The sequence below is a fragment of the Astatotilapia calliptera genome, chromosome 15, assembly GCF_900246225.1.
Source record: "Astatotilapia calliptera chromosome 15, fAstCal1.2, whole genome shotgun sequence".
NCBI classification, from domain to species: domain Eukaryota; kingdom Metazoa; phylum Chordata; class Actinopteri; order Cichliformes; family Cichlidae; genus Astatotilapia; species Astatotilapia calliptera.
This window is the reverse complement of record NC_039316.1, coordinates 8,644,780-8,661,425: the sequence shown is the minus strand read 5'-3', so window position 1 is coordinate 8,661,425 and position 16,646 is coordinate 8,644,780. Positions and strand designations below refer to the sequence as shown.

General features: G+C 40.5%; 2 protein-coding genes across 3 annotated transcripts in view; one reads left to right on the top strand and one right to left on the bottom strand.

The window, feature by feature from the left end:
* Positions 1-6,514, top strand: part of LOC113037226 (protein EFR3 homolog B) — a 30,437-nt gene extending 23,923 nt beyond the window's left edge. The window contains exons 11-23 of one of the 2 annotated variants that reach the window (XM_026194074.1): positions 159-270; positions 350-401; positions 734-906; positions 1,021-1,093; positions 1,280-1,441; positions 1,724-1,855; positions 1,938-2,005; positions 2,107-2,234; positions 2,853-2,944; positions 3,037-3,085; positions 3,289-3,395; positions 3,531-3,580; positions 3,712-6,514. In XM_026194074.1, the coding sequence (XP_026049859.1) occupies positions 159-270; positions 350-401; positions 734-906; positions 1,021-1,093; positions 1,280-1,441; positions 1,724-1,855; positions 1,938-2,005; positions 2,107-2,234; positions 2,853-2,944; positions 3,037-3,085; positions 3,289-3,395; positions 3,531-3,580; positions 3,712-3,817 (1,304 nt within the window). In that variant the 3' untranslated portion in view covers positions 3,818-6,514. Of the gene's footprint in view, positions 1-158; positions 271-349; positions 402-733; positions 907-1,017; positions 1,094-1,279; positions 1,442-1,723; positions 1,856-1,937; positions 2,006-2,106; positions 2,235-2,852; positions 2,945-3,036; positions 3,086-3,288; positions 3,396-3,530; positions 3,581-3,711 lie in introns of both variants that reach the window. The other variant, XM_026194073.1, reaches the window with a different exon arrangement.
* A 1,070-nt stretch (positions 6,515-7,584) lies between these two features.
* On the bottom strand, positions 7,585-12,460 carry LOC113037227 (pro-opiomelanocortin-like). The gene is made up of 3 exons (XM_026194075.1): positions 12,134-12,460; positions 9,331-9,492; positions 7,585-8,652 (listed from the first exon to the last, which is right to left on the bottom strand). Exons 2-3 carry the CDS (start codon positions 9,448-9,450, stop codon positions 7,960-7,962), a joined length of 813 nt encoding a protein of 270 aa, XP_026049860.1. The 5' UTR covers positions 9,451-9,492; positions 12,134-12,460; the 3' UTR covers positions 7,585-7,959.
* Between the last annotated feature and the right edge of the window lie 4,186 nt (positions 12,461-16,646).

Genomic DNA, 16,646 nt, shown 5'->3' with positions numbered 1-16,646 from the left:
CTCCACTAGTCTTGTTCTTTTTCTCCTGTTTAAACAAATAGTAAATGAGTCCCTTGGAGGATTCCTAATTACTAATATAGATTTTTTTTCTTTTCTTTTTTCTTTTGTTGAACATTTTATTTCATTTGGTACAAACTGTCTGGTTCTGTCCCTTTCAGGTTCATTTGCCAACACTCTACCAACTTACCAGAGATCAGAGGTCATGCTCTTCATTATGGGAAAGATCCCTGTTCCTGGAATTCACCTTACTTTGCCCTCCTCGGACTCTGGGTAAGTTGACTCAAACAGTATTCACCTGTATGTTGGTAAACTTAAGGGCACAGTCTTTATTTGCTGTTTGTAATTCCAGGCCTGAGGGTACCAGGATGATTCAGGTTATGTTACTCAAGTCCTTGGTCCAGGTAAGTTATCATTTCTCAATGATTTAATTTTTAAGAAACTTGTGGATCTTCATGAATTTATAAAGACTGACACGAAATGCGTATTCCTATCAAACCGCATGATTGTAAAATCAGTGGCCTTGTTAGGCTTTATGGGCAAGTTCTTGATCTTTGCTAATGAAAGTCTCAGAAGTGTCACTTAAACTAAGATAGTTTGCGACACTGTCACAGCATAAGAGTCTCTCAAGTTATTGCTAACTTGGGAAATTATAACCACACTGCAGTTACCTTGATGTTCCAGTGCATGTTCAGTTTTGTAAACTATGTGTGGGATTTGATCATCCCCCTCGTAGGTAACTGCAGGTTTCCAGACTACCAACATGCTGACAGCGCTGCCCAGCTCTTTCTTGGAGCCCCTGCTGTCCTTCTCTCTAACCGAGGATCCAGAAGTCCGTCTGTTGGTGCTGCAAATCCTCCTCAGTCTCATTGACAGGCATGAAAACAGGCCCAAGTTTGCCAATATGAGGTGTGTGATTGTTTTTGCAGGAAGATTGAAGGGCTGAAGTGTTTTTATACTTCCCTTATAAACCCATACTTGAGTTACAGTTTGTGTCTCTTTGGTCTTCTTTCTGTGTAGCAGCATCTCGGACATCTCTGTGCTGAAGCTCAAAGTTGACAAGTGCTCCAGGCAGGACAATTTATTCATGAAGAAGGTAATTTTTTAAATTTATTTAGTTGACAACCTGTTCCGCCTGCTGAACAACATCCCTGTGAATTATGTAAATTCACATAAACATTAAATATTTATTTTAAAATAATTTTGACAATAAATCTTTACACCAATGTATCTGCACTAGACATTTCGAGTTCCATTTACCCTGCGCTTCATCCATTCACAGCATGCCCAGCAGCTATATCGCCACATCTACCTGGGCTGCAAGGAGGAGAGCAGTGGCCGGGAGCACTACGAGACCCTCTTTGCCCTGTTAGGTCTTCTCAGTGTAGAGCTGGCCAATGAAGAGGTGGTGGTGGACCTGATTCGCCTCGCACTTGCCTTGCAGGTATAAATGTAGAGTTTTAAGTAGCCTGTTTATTCCCCGAGCTGCATTTATCTACTACATTTGAACTACAAGATGAAAAATATCCTAATCGCAGCTTAGAAAGCGTCAGTTTCACATGTATCATTTCACAAATGACACTGACCATCAGCTGTAACACTGGGACAGTGTCATAGCTGATGGTTTAAAATCAAAAACAAATAAAACGACCAAACATTACAAGATGAGAACAAATCCTTCTGAGGTAGGGTGTTTCACAGTGCGGTGTCTCTGTTTCCTTTCCAGGATCTGGCTCTGTCCACCGACGAGGCTCTGCCTGTTTATAACCGCTGTGCTGTTCATGCCCTTGTCGCCGCCTACCTCAACCTCATTTGCCAGCTCACCACCGTCCCAGCCTTCTGCCAGCACATTCACGAGGTGTGTGTCTGAGCCTCTTTGCGTGTCTGTGTTTTAATGCTACTGTAACTGTTTGTTTATCCCCTGACTCTCTGCCTTTCAGGTAATTGAGGTGAGACAGAAAGAGAGTCCTTACCTTTTGCCCGAGGCCGTCTTTGTTGACAGTCCAAAGTATGTACCAGCTGCAACCCACAAGTGTTTAATTTGATATTCAGATACACAGTAATAATTTTAAATTCCTGCTTTTGAATGCAGTTTATTTTTCTTCCTAGATTGCATTCTTCACTGGACAAAGTAGAAGGAAGTGTTTTGTTCCTCCAGTCAAAGATCACAGAGAGCCTTGGAGGAAGTGGTTATAATACAGAGAGACTCGCCACACCTTATGTCCCTCAGTATACTGGTAAGGAGTCTAAAACTAGTCGTTCGGATGCAAAGGTCTTAATTTCTCTGGGGGTTTTTTTGTTTATATTTCCTCTTTTTTTCATGTCACTGTGCCAGCAGCAGCTGAGATTGTGAGCATTTTGTTTTCAGGTTGATGATGAATTATCTTTCCATTTGTTCATCCCTTCTATTCTTGAGAAAATTGCTTTAAAATTTGGTTGTCAAAGTTATCCGCTTGGAGTTGAAGATGGACCCAATACATTCTGGTGGTTCCTGAGGATCACTGTGACCTCACAAAAAGAGGTTTTTAGCCATAACTCATGAATTCATATAACAATTATTAGAAACATTCACAAAGATGTCTTGTAGGAAAAGTGACATTTTTTATTCTAAAGGTCAGCCTTACTATAATATAATACTCTTCTATTATTTAAGAAAAGGGGAGATTGTTACCATATTTCATATTTGGTCAGATGGTCTGAGTTGGTGCCATCAATCCTTTGTACCCACCTTGAAGCTGTATTAACACTGTGCAGAGTATGGACAGCATGACTCAGGCGGTTTGCAGAGGCATATGAACATGTGGTGAAAAAAGTTATTGAAAAAACTCAATAAATTTTCTGCACTCTGCTTCCAGATGAGGACCGTCTGTCCAAGAGAAAGAGCATCGGTGAGACCATCTCACTTCAGGTGGAGGTTGAGTCCCGAAATAGCCCAGAGAAGGAAGAGGTGAAAAAAAAGACTTCACAACCTTGTACCCTGTACCCTCAAATGTACCCTGTACAAAGATATTTAACATAGATTCTTGTTCTGGTCTGCAGAGGACTCCAGCAGAGGAGATCACATTTGAAACCCTGAAAAATGCCATTGGTAAATCCACTCTCTTCATTTGCAAAGCCCTTTTTATTAGTTTACAATGATGGATTGATGTTCTAAATGTTGACGTAATTTACCAAAGCATGACAGCAGGGAACAAATACAAACTACTTTTGTATAAAGTGTCCGTGAACTTTGACTTGATGTTTTCACTTTGAGGCACACGCTACATTATATTGCTTTTTGTCTCCCTCTAGTGGACAGTGTGGGTATGGAGGAGCAGGAGAGGGAGCGGAGGAGACAAGTGGTGGAGAAGTTCCAGAAGGCCCCCTTTGAGGAGATAGCTGCCCACTGTGGTGCCAGGGTATAGACCCCCTACCCTGTTGAAAAATTAAAAAAAAACTGCTTGTGTGTGTGTGTGTGTGTGGGGTGTTTTTTAGTTTTTTTTTTAAAAGAAGGTCTTAAATGTATTGTTTTTGATGTCTTCTGTCCCTTATAGGCCACACAACTGCAGAGCAAACTAAATCAAATCTTTGAGATCACAATCAGGTAAGGGACAGAGCTTTGGGATGGGAGTAGTCAATAATAATATGGATGGCAGTCATTCTGACTAACAGGAGAATACCTGCATTTTTATGTTTTGGAACTAACAGCTTTATTTTCTTCCTCTTTCTGTTCAGACCCCCTCCCAGCCCATCTGGAACCATTTCATCAGGTTACGGCCAAAGCCAGAGTCGATCTGTACCCATTTACGAGATGAAGTTTCCTGACCTATGTGTTTACTAAACCACAAAGTCTTCAGCAACGTAAGCGTACAGTAGAGCCTTCAAGGACAGAGAAAAGATTTGAAAGGGCAACCGATCCTCACTGTAAAATCGTCTTGACCGTGGAATCAAACAGCCACAGTGCACGTGGGACAAACTCAGCTGTAACTAAAGAACACCTCTTAGCTGTCTGAGATTTTATTTTAGCCTCTGATTGCAACAAAAACAAGCTCACCAGTGTCTATATTGAGCAGGAAAACAAACGTATTTCACTCACTTCTACTGCATCAGTTACTCATCCCTAGAGACTGGTTAGGGACCCCTGGCAGCCAGCGGCCTATTGGGAATGATATGCAATCCCCGATCAGTTGGCGAGTGGTTGCTGGAAATTGATGGCACTTGCCTGGTGAAATTGGTTGCAAAGTTCACCTTCAAATAAAAGTTGTGCCTAATTGCTGAAGCCAACATGTCTCAAAAGGTGCAGCTTTTACTTTGAAGACAATTTCATAGCTGCTCAGTAAGTAGTTGGCGAGTGTTTGCAGATAAGCTGGTGTCTTCTGTGCAAACTAAAGACAACCTCCTGCATCTGCCACCAACTACTTGCTGGCAGTTTGCTGGCATATTCCTGTCTCCAGGTGGTCTCAAGATGGTCTCCAGGTGGTCTCCAACCAGTCTCTAGGCCTGTGTGACTGGGGACTGGGATGTCTGTAGAAACTCCACTGGTTGGATTTTCAAATTAGAAATTGTCAAGAACTGTGAGGGGAAAACTTGACCGACTGGATGTTATTATTGTCTTGAGAATGAGTTGAGTAGTCGCATGCCTGCGACTGGAAACTTTTTGATAGCACTATTATTCTTGTGCATTTTTTTAAACTTGTTTGTCCCTTCCAGGGTGCCATACTACCTTTGATCACAAAATTAGATTGCTAGACTGCTTATTAATATTATTATTATTTTTTATTTTTTTTTAATTGTTTTGATGACCAGAAAGAGTGTTTGTGGAAACTGAAACATTTTAATTTACTTGATTGTATTTGTGTGTATGTCTGATTGTTGTATAGACATAAAGGTAATTATCCTCATCTCCCATGCCACTTAGCTGCTGAGCATCCATCTTTTAGGCTTTATTGTAGCTTGGTTTTGCCTTCTTAGTGTTACCCAGAAGTGCTTTTTCGCCTCTTTCTGTTTCTTTTACCTAAATATTAATCTATTTAGTTAAAACACATTGCACCAGTCATGACCACACTAAAGGATTTACAGCAATGTTTACCAGATCAAATGCTAAAAAAACATTTATTTTTCTCCCCTTTCCATATAAATGTGTACATACAGAGGAATATATAAATCTTTAAGCTGATGTACAGCATAAGGATGTTAATGTGCGTGTGTATATATACTGTATATTCTAATTTTAGACTGCCTCTGCACTGGTTGTGTTCATAGATAAAAGAGAAATCCACTTAGTATTCAGATAGACAATGTTAAAATCTCCAATAAGTAACCAGCAGCACGTGAAATCCTAACATCTGAGCAGCCCACAGGAGAAATTTGCATCATCTCAAGGCCAGTATGTCACAGCGATTAATAAAGGGTTACCGAGGCAATGCTGGAAAAAGATCATTTTCAGCTTTACTCAAACAGGTTTCATTACCATAACCCTGACCTGCATTGTTTCCATTTACATTCTCAGTCCTGCTGGAATGAGTTTGCACTATGATTTTTTTACTATACCGCAGCTTTTTCAGCTGCATGTCTCAGCAAGATTCAAAAACATCTAAAAGCCCAGTGTGTGCACAAACACACACACAGGTATAACAACAAGTATGATGGCAATAATTTGTCAAGAGTCTGGCTAACACGGTCCAACTGTAGGTAGCAGATCATGTTTGTGCGTTTCTAAATTGTGCCTGCTGTTGTTGTGGTGCTGTGATGGTTCAGTTTTGTGACATTTTTAAGAGACCACCCCTCACTCGCTCTCCCTCTGTGCTGCTTCTGTGAGTGAACCGCACCCGTTCCAGCCGTTTTGCAACCATCTTGTTCAGAACAGAAGACGGTGTCTAGTTCATCCCTGTCATGATCATTTCCACTGGCTCTTCTTTTGTTTTTTCTGTTTTTGAATGTCATGTCCTGTGTATATCCATGTCAGCACATGCCAGTGTATGTGATCGTCTGTTCACGTTTACCCCTTTTTGATCAGTGCGCGAGTGAGCGTATTTATGTGTCTGTGCTAACGCTCGTACAGGTGTGTGCGTGTCTGTGTCATCATTACCGAAGACCAAGCTCTCCAGACGTAGTTTACAGTTCTGTCCAGTGACTCTTTCCACCACGTTAATGCAGAAAAAGCTACTTAAGAGCCGTGTGCAGCTGTCTAAACCTTCCAGTTACACCTTGTAAAATTGTGTTTTCAGCATCTTGAACTTGGCAGTGAAGACCTGTAAATCTATCAGTCCGCGTGTCGTCATTGCATCGCGTAATGTAATATTAACTGACGGTAATCCAAACTTACTTTTTGTCATTACATGTCTGGTTAATAGCTCTGTTTTACAATTTAGTGCTGTAGGTCAAATCTGTTCTGTGAACTTTGCACTTTAAAAACTGGAATACCTAGTGAGAAAGGCAGCTTTTACATGGAGAAAATGCCTTATGCGTGTCATACCTGACTTTGCATGCTAGTGGATGTTACCGTGTTGTAGAATAAATTTATCTCTAACCATGAAAAGTCTGTCTTTGTTTTAATTTGCCTGCTAATGGAAACTCTCTGAGACGAAGAAGGGGATCATCGTTTGGTAAAAACCACGTCGACTCATTAAATCCGGCACCACTGTTCGGTAGTCGCAGTGTTCAAAGTAATGTTTAATTCAATTACCTCCTGTTGAGGTCATCTGAGTACGTGATCCATCTCCCAGCACATGAGTAGCACATTTTCCCTATAGTGTAGCATTTTCAAGGATCTGAACTCACAAGCTCAAATTCACGTCACACTATTATGTATTCTGAGCCTGGTGTCACAGTCGGCTATGAAATTAAACGATCTGAGAATTAAGAATTAATTAAGCAGCTGAAGCTCAGAGTAGTGCTGATTTTCTGTGGTTATGCTTCAGGTCCAGTGGGTGGCAGTCTAAGTCTGGCTGCATTTTCATTAAACTTATGCACAATCATTCATGGACTCTGTAAGTCCTAAAAAAATAAGAAATTATTTATCTCATTCTATTATAATGGTTTAATGAAAATGGTATGAAGGATTTCATGCATCCATACTGGTGACAGTGGAGCTGAATGAGTCTGGTAGAGAAGGTGCTCCACTGCTGTCCAGTAAAAGATACTCAAATCATTACCTCTGAATAAAGGATACTCCACCATACCCACAAGTTTAAAAGAAACTCAAACTCACCTTGTTGTTAAAAACGTTTAAATCCTTTTTCTTGTATTTTATCAGTCTTAATATTCAGAATTTTGTCCATTCCCCTTCCCCTAAATCCTCAGATTTGTCTAAAGACACAGTCCTGGGTAAAAGTATTGAGTCACCCCTCGTGTCTTCATAGTTTATTTGTTTGTTTGTTTGTTTGTTTGTTTGTTTGTTTTTAAGTGACCTTGAGCAACATTTCTCCAGGCGTTCAGATCTTATTTATTTATTATGTTTTCCTTGTTAGATTGGGTTCCAGTTAGTTCAATGCATTAAAAATGCCCTATAACGCAGTTTGACAGACATAACAACTCACACTTGATGAGAGCTCACAACTTGTCAGCTCTCATCAAGGTTTTGCTTAATAAATGACCTTAGGCAAAAGATTCCATGTATTATTTGCCACAAACAGGATCTTTAATATTATTTTTTATTTACATAAAGACATGACTTTTTAAAAACTGTCTCAATAATTTATTTCCTTACAGTCACCTTTGACCTCGCTGTGACGGTCACTGTTCAGCTTGATTCTTCATAAAGTTAAGATGAGTATGCTCTCAGAATGCTTTGGATTCGAGGCCAAGAAGTTGAAGGCAGTCAGTGGGTGCGTCGGTGAAAGACATTCAATAACATGCTAAAAGATAGCAACGAGTTTGTGTAATTTAAAATTAAGACATGTGGTTACTAACATGCAATGGCTATTTGACTCTCTGAGCTATCCGCCTCCCCTGCTGAATCTTCCATTTATCCCATTATTCTCTTCACATCTTTAAAATGTTCCTGAAGAACTTGGCCAGCTGCCCCTGAGGTTTCTCCTCCCACGGCTTCATAAAGCCGCCGTTACGTTTGGATGCAGGTGGGCTGCCCCATCTGAAGTGACTCATCTTATAGGTCCTATCTTTCCTCTCCTGCAAGCTCAAGGGGCTTTGTGATTTGGAGCTGTCCCTGGCCCTCAGCAATCCCTGATTTTCATTACTTCCTCCATCAATGTCCCCCTCCGCTTCATCTTCGCTACTGCTCAGCTGTCTGCGAGCCTGAAAGGGAAAACGGCCCTCAGAGGAGCTTCCTCCTTCCAGAGAAGAGGCAAAGACTTTAACAGGTCGGCGTTTACGGCCCGAGGGCTTCCCCCAGCGGAAGTGCTCCATTGAATAGGAGCGTCTCTCGTCACTGCGGGCCTTAAGCTTTGGCTCTCGCATCTTAAGTCCTGCTGGTTTGCCCCAGCGGAAGTGCTCCATTCTGTAGGAGCGCCGCTCGTCGCTGCGGGCTTTCAGATCTGACTCGGATATTTTGTCATGGGAAGCCAGTGTGGCTAGAATAACTCTGAGTAAGAGGTCATCATCATAATCATCACCACCACCATCACCAGCATCAGCATCACTGTCAACTTTCAGGGCCAATGCACTGAGCTCTGGGATTTCAGTCTGGATCACAGACATGCAGAGGTGAACACAGTCCTGTGTGGAAGAAATGGCAAAGATAATGTCATACAGAGCAGGAAGACTTGAAGTTCCCTGACAGCTGCTGGTGAAGTCATAAGACTTGGCATGATAGGAAAAAATCCCCAAAACCAACAACAAACAAACAAACAAACAAACATCCCCTTTATTGCTTATGGGTGTTAAAAATTACAGATGGCTTTTCTAGGTTTTAAATTTAGTGTTGCATTGATAAAATAACTGCAGCTTGTTCTGTATCCAAACACACCCACTTAAGGCTATTATCACATGGACAACTCAAGAAACAAGAAATTACATTTAAGGACTGTGTTGACTCATCTTTTCAGCTTTCACATCAACTTATTTGTCAAAGAATGAAATTGTTCACTATCACCACAGATCTCCTGGCTTTGCCGGGGGAAAAGGAAGTAATGTTATATGCTCTGAGTTTTAAGTTTCCATTTTCTAAGTACTTCTAAGTACTCATCACCTTGACACTAACAAAAAAAAAGATTAGTGGAAGCGATAATTTTGATTAAAATGTAAGGTTTACTTACATTTAATTTGACCAGATTCCATTAAATATGTTTTACATTGCGCTTACGGATGAGATGAAAATGTGCAACATAGGGCTCCGATAAGTTTTCTTGGCCAGTGATGACGATCTAAAAGAAGTGGCAGGGCTGTTCGACCTACCAGTATCCTCGCCTTGTTGCTCAGGTCCTTGCAGATGGAGTTGTCCCAGCATACTGACTCAAACCCGGGGATGCACACAAATGCCATCACTGCCACCAACAACCAGCACTGGCACACCATCTTCAGCCCGGTGCACAGGACACCAACTCGACTGGGGTGGAGCTGCAGAAGTGAAGCCACAGTGGGGAAAGCTTTGAGTCTCAGCAGACAAAAATATTCATTAGTCATCTTGAAATGTTATTTTGTGAAGAAATACAGTAGGTGTCTCTTAATAATTGCGCTTGCGTAACACTTTCCGCCCGTCCTTATGTAACGTGATGTGTTTGAACACTACCTTCGAAATAGCCAGAGAGCCGAGCTTTTGTAGCTGGTGTGTCATGAACTTAAACACGTGAACTTAAACAACTATGTTCTCTTTTTGGTGTTTGTTTATCAGGAGCACATGTATTTTATTTTGAAGGTGTCAAACATGTGGCAGTATTTTTATTTTTATTTTTCAAAGGATGAACCTTCAGCACCGAGGACTGTGTCAAAATGATCAGCAGGACTGATGAGGTTCAAAACAGAGGAGGGACAGGGCAGGGTCTTCTGTTCCCTTGATGGGTTAATTTCATGTGAGATTTAGACTGAAAATATATGAAGATAATAGATTTGAAGATTTTTTTTTTAAATGATGATTTAATTTACCTACACCTAAGGCCCTGTATGAAAAAGTAATTGCTCCTAATCTTACTAACTGGTGGAACACCCTTGGCAGCAAGCGAAGCATGAACTAGCAACGAGCCTTTCACGTCACTGTGGAGGAATTTTGGTCCACTCTTCTTTGCAGAATTGTTTTAAATCAGACACATTAGAGGGTTTGCCTGAACAGTCTTTTTAAAGTCATGCCAAAGCATCTTAGTCTGATTTAAGTCCAGGCGCCGACTAGGCCACCCCCAAACCCTTCCTTTAGGTTTTTTTCAGAGGTGGACTTGCTTGTGTGTTAAACTCAAGTGTGGTTGGGCTTCAAGACATGAACTGATGGCCTGACATTCACCTTCAGGATTTTATGTTCGGGAAGCAGAATTCATGGTTCTATCAATTTTCCAGATCCCGAAGCAGCAAAAACCATCACGCTACCACCACCATGTTTGTCTGTTGATATGATTTTCTTTTTATTTAATGTTGTGTTAGTTTTACATTGCACATAACGGGACTCTAACCTTCCAAAGAAAAAAAAAAAAGTCTTTTCAGTCCACAAAATATTTTCCCAGAATTCTTTGGGATCACAATGCATTTTTATATTAATGTGGGTTATATTTGTCCAATATTAAAAAAAATATGTGATGTTGTGAAAGTGTGACAAATATGCAAAAACAAAAACCTGAATGAAAACAAAATCAGGCAGGGGGGCAAATACTTTTTCACAGCACTGTTCTCTGTGTGCAGAGAGCAACCAGCTGGGATCCTGATGTCACTGTCTACCGCTGCAAGGCTGTGTTATTCTACTGCCAATAAATTTAAGCTTCCTTTTTTGAAAACGCAAGGAGCTATGAAGCAACTTTTGTCTTTCAGCAGCAGGACTGCAATGTTTTTTTTCAGTCTTGACTAATTGAAGACAGATGTAGCTACTTTGACATCACCCAATGGGTTGTGGAGTTCTGCTTTGAAGCTTTCAGATGAACATTTTTTCTGTCATCATCTTAGTTTTGAAATCGGACGCAATAAATAAAAGTGGATTTGACCAAACTGCATGCTAAGACATTAGGGAGCTGTTTGTCTTTCTTTCTTTCTCTCAGACTATAACTAGGTTGGGAGAATAGAGAGAACAGTATTGCTGCTTGTGTTCAGGGACAGCCAAAGGAACTGTTAATAATTCTGATAAAGGACTTCCTTTCAGACATAAATTTCTAGCAGGGATTTCACAATAGACCCTAAAATACTTTCATTTTCTGAGCTCAGAGTTGTTTTCTTGCCTGGAAACCAAGCAGGAAAAAATGAATCTAATTGTCTCAATAAAACTTAACAGAAATACACAACAATGACAACAATAAGTACATTTTGAAGTGTGCTACTTAATTGAATATGAACAATTTGGTTATTGAAGTCATGAGGATGAATATCCTCTCATGCTTCTTATTGCGTTTTCTCTTTTCTATACTCTCCTATTTCCAATCAGTCTCGAGGACAGCTTTCTTATTATAAAAAGGTAATATCTATAATATGAAACCGAAGTGCAGTATATAAACCCCATGTTCACTGCTTTTGGTTAAATCCGACACACTGCCAGTCATCTGATGCTTCACAGATGTTGAGAAAAATCCTGTCTCACTTGTCAAACTTTTCCCTGGGCGTGTTAACCGTTTAAAGATGTAAACAATCTTTTTTCTTTTCTTTGCCGGGGTATTGGATTTTTCTCACTTCCTCCTTCACTATTCTAAAGAGTGAGTCCTCGGTGAGCCATTGTCTTTGCGAGTCTGGCAGAGACTTGTCTTCCTACTGAATGACTCACAGCTGAGCTGTGCTCTCCACAGACAGACTCCGATAAAAGAGGCATGAGCGCTGCAATCAAAATAAATGCAAAATTGTACGTGTGAAATGATTTCTACTGTTTTGTAAGTTAGATCACCTTTTGTTTACATTAAAGGAAAGCTGAATTCATCATAACTGTGTATCCTTTGCTGCAAGCACATCATATAAAATAGTATAAATTCCCAAATCCATGAATAAGGGAGTTTAGCAAATAAGTTAATTTGAGCTCATCCAACAAGTCACGCCAAACAAGCAAGTTTAAAAAAACAAATCATATAAATATATTTGTTACCTTTTTCAGATGCTTTCTCTCCTCTTGCTTTTGTCACTCCTTTTGTCCACAGATCCTCCAGACTGGTGACTCTAAACTGTGGTCCCTCTCCTCCTCTCCTGCTTTCTCTCTGCTCTTTGAGAAATGCTCAGTAGGAGAGGGTCTGCTGTTGCTTCCTTAAGGGAGGAAAGCTCTTTTTATAGACATGTGAAGTAAAGCGTCTCAAGGCCTCGGGGTGTGATTGAGGTAAAGGGTCTCCTGCTCCTTCTCTTGATGGGGAGGAGTCGTGCATTCGTGGAGTTTTGCGTATGGTATGTTTAAACGCTTCCCACACACTTTTTAATCAATAGCGAGGCTGGCTTCATCAGCCGGGTGATGAGGCTGTGGTTAACTGGTTAACTTCCCCCCCCTCTTTGTAATCCTCCTCTGATTGCGACACAGTCTTGAAACCCTATAAGTACCCTGCATTTCTTGAAAGCATGTTTACGTTATCGTATACTGATTAAAAAGAAACACAACTGCTGTTCATTAGCGGACCCATGTCCACGCTTTAAATCCCTCAAAGGTCAGCTCTAATCACTGACATCATTATCCTCTGAGCAACAGTGAAGGGTGCCAATCGATTTGACTGATTGGATCGTTTCTCTGTGGTTCTCGTTTTGACAAGGTGTGCATGTATCCCTGCGTGAAAACTTCATTATAAGGACCTGACTCACTGTTTGGACGTCATGAGTGGACCTCAAGTGCGGATGATACACACAAATAAAGAAATAAACACACGTGGTGCTTTTAAAACGGAAATATTGTGCAGCTGAAGCTTTAGTGCCAGTGCCAAACACATTCTGCCGCTCGTTTGCTGCAGGGTTAGGTGCACAAGGACAAGTCACACAGAACAGCACAAGTGGAGAACAAGCACCCATTGTAAGAGATATAGAACACTTTCCTTTCATAAACCGGCCTATCTCCAGCTAAAAAAATGCACATATCGTGACCTAATTATGTCTTTGGCTATTCTTAATATAAGCATCCACAGTCTGCCCCCTTCAACTACTCATCAATAAGCAACAGTCTTTTCTGACTACCTGCAAACATGTGAACTATTACTTTATGATACAGTTAAAACAGAAAAATCAGCCCAAATGACCTTAAAATGATACGTTATTGTCTTATGTTGACTACCTCGTAAGTAAGTTTTGCCACCTTTTCATTGGAGGTTCATCAGATATACCTGTTCACCTTCTCATTGACACAAATATCTAATGAGCGATGCACATACAAAGATGTGTTGTGTTACGTGTCATGCATTCATGTCAGACACCACCAGTCTGAACTGATTCCGGGCAGGATGGATCCATGTGTTCATGTTGTTTACACCGATTTGTGACCAAAACTTTCAAATGTTGCAGCAGAAGCTGAGACTCATGACACCAGAAAACATTTTTCCTATTTTCTATTGTTCAGTTTTAGTGAGCACGTGTGAGTTGTAGCCTTAATTCCCGCTGTTAGCTAACAGGAGAGGAGAGGTATGGCCATTCTCCTCTTACCTCTGGCATCATTTTCACCCAAAGAACCACAGCTCGCTGGATATTTTCTCTTTTTTGGCCATTCTCTGTAAACCCTAGCAGCCTGCCCATCACCAAAAACCATGCCACATTCAAAGTCACTTAAATCCCCTTTTATGCAGATTCTTAGTTTGCTTAGTTTGAACTTCAGTAGCTCGTCTTGATCATCTCTGCATGCATAAATGCAAAGATTTGCTGCCATGTGACTGGTAGATTAGATATATGCATGAACAAACTGCTAATAACGTGGTTGGTAAACGTATATACCAACTAAACCCAAAATTGTGAGACTGCTTGTGAAGATATTTTAGCATCTGTTTTGAATTTAATCTTTTTTTTTCACGGAGAATAGTTCATTCTCTCCCTGCCCCTCACTTTCTGAAAATCATCCAAAGAGCTTCGTGTCATGTCAGGAATTCCTGGCTTTCTCTGTTGTCACATGTTAAATAGGGCTGAAGTGACTGTGTAGAAAAGTCATTCAGAGTCAGCGCTTCTTGGTCTGCTTTGTTTTTCTCATATTGCCAGTAAAGCTTTGAAGCTTCTAATGATGCAGTTGATCCGGTGGAGTTTTCCAACTCTGGAGAAGCAAAACACCCCCAGACATGAATCTTCCCACCTCGGTGCTTCACTGTGGGTTTGATACACTGTGGTGTCATTATTTCTCCTGCTCATCTCCTTTACATACTATTTTCTGATACTCCCACTAATCTCCTAATGGATTGATCAGCAAATAGCTAAATTTTCCATCCTTTACTGTGAAATACGAGGACACACCGACACTGAAACTGCAGCCTTCTTGTGAAAGAACCTCTGCTGATTGCAGTCTTGCTTTCTTTATTTAGAAAATTTTGTAGCTTCAGTCTCTAGGACCACAGTGTATTGATCTTCCCTTTGGGTCCGCCTGGACGTGCTTTGACCACAGCTTATCCCGTTTTCACAAAGTGTTTTAGCGAGCCATGCACTGCCACACTTGGAAAATAGAAAATTTGATCAGTAACAAATAGAAAAACAAAGAAATTATTACAGTAATCATATTAAAGCTTTGGGTGAATTGTGAATTAAGCATAAAATTAAAAATGCTGATTATTTAACCACTTATACAAGAATCAATCTTTAAAATATCTTAGCCCCCTCAGATAAACCTTTAAATACTCTAATATTGCATTAATACGCCTAAATGTAAAATCAATATCTCTACTTTATATACAGCATTTTCACACAAAATATTACCTCTGTTTTTAGGTAATGATGCTTAGTTTCTATGAATATCACCAATACACACCAAAGGCTGAAAGGCTACTAGTTACTTAGATGAATGTGTTTCCTGGCAGCCCTTTAGTTACATCACAAATCCCGGTCATCACTGTCGGCAGGAAGAGAAAAAGATAAAACCTTCCAGATCACAACTCTCCTGAACCGCCTAAGGCTCGGATAATCATCAGTGATAAGGAAGTATAACTCTTTGGTTATATTTAGGGGTATGATGTTTGTAGCCTGAAGGCGAGACAGGAAGTGGCATTCTGAAGTGGGAGCTATTCTCTCCTCTCTCCGCAGTTTTAACCTGCTTAACCTCCATGTGGCCCTGCTCTGCAGGTGGTGTTTGTTCTGGACAGCGCCTGCTTGTGAATTTGAGTCATTACTGGATGTGAATGCTAAAACAAAAAGGACATGCTTGCTAAGCCTCCTCTTCAGTGGAGAAATAAAGGTTATAACAAACAGAGATGATGCATTCCTACAGCACTTAGGAGTGTAATTCAGCTCCCCGCTGATGTTGATTGCTTCCACTATTTAATAACACTGCAACCCCAAGGCAGGTCTGTGCAGGATGTGAATCACCACCAAATAATAACTCTGTCTAAACACCTACCATTTAAGTATTATCATCTCATTAATCCGTTTTAGGTTTTAGAAGTGTTACAGATGATGGTGGAGAAGAAACATGACTTGTTCCTTCATTAAACTGTACAGCTTCACAGTGAATGAGTGTTCATAACCAGCATATATGAGTGATGTCATGCACATTATTTAAAGTGTCCACACACTAATTCAGTATATGTGTAGTATTTCAGCTATTTTTAGGAATGTACTCTAGTCAGTCTCCCACTCATGATATAGCATCAGCAGCATCTGTCTCCTCCTGTGGCCCCTGCTTATTGCCGTTGGGTTTCTAATGGCTAGTGGGCATTAGTTACATGGATCTGATTTTTACCATTGAGTTGGTTTCTAAGCACCTGTCCTTTGCAATGTAGGATCATTTTATTGCAATGAGAATAGTTATTGCTTTAGTGGATTCCTAAATATAATTACAGTCATCGTGAGTACTATAAGGATATAGGTTTATTATTTTGACAGAAAACCTGACCCTGTTTGTAAGATACGGTACTGCATCTTAAACTACCCATCATTTCTTTGTATTTTTGCAAGGAAAATGGGAGGCTGGTGTGAAAGTTTAGGCTTCATTTTTGGATCAAGGCTTTCTGTTTAGACAAATTCTAGCCACTTCAGTAATGATGAGGTCCAGATTCTGAGGAGGCTACTCCACAATTTACTTCTTATTCTGTCTTCCACCTGCAGAGTTTCCTCTGTTATTTTAAGGACATGCTGCACACCATGTCATGGTCCGGTTGAGTGGCTGTGTGTTTCCTCCAGGCTCTGGTCTCTGCCCTTGAGTGGAGCCTCTTCAGCCTTTTCATTGCCTACACCTGCTACTAATCTCCGTGGTTGGGAGATTACAGGGATGTAATTTCCAGGGAGGTTAGGGGGGTTATGACCATCCCCAATAATCAGACCCAACCAATATAACCCCCCCAATAAAATTAGGAATTATCTTGCATAATTAGGCTGTTGATTTTCTTTACTCATTTCAGGTATTAACAGCAAAATAGTTGCCTGTTTAATAATCTGGGAATTTACCCGGATTTATTTATTTAGACAGAGATCTTGACCCCCCCCAATGTTCAGCACAAAGTTGC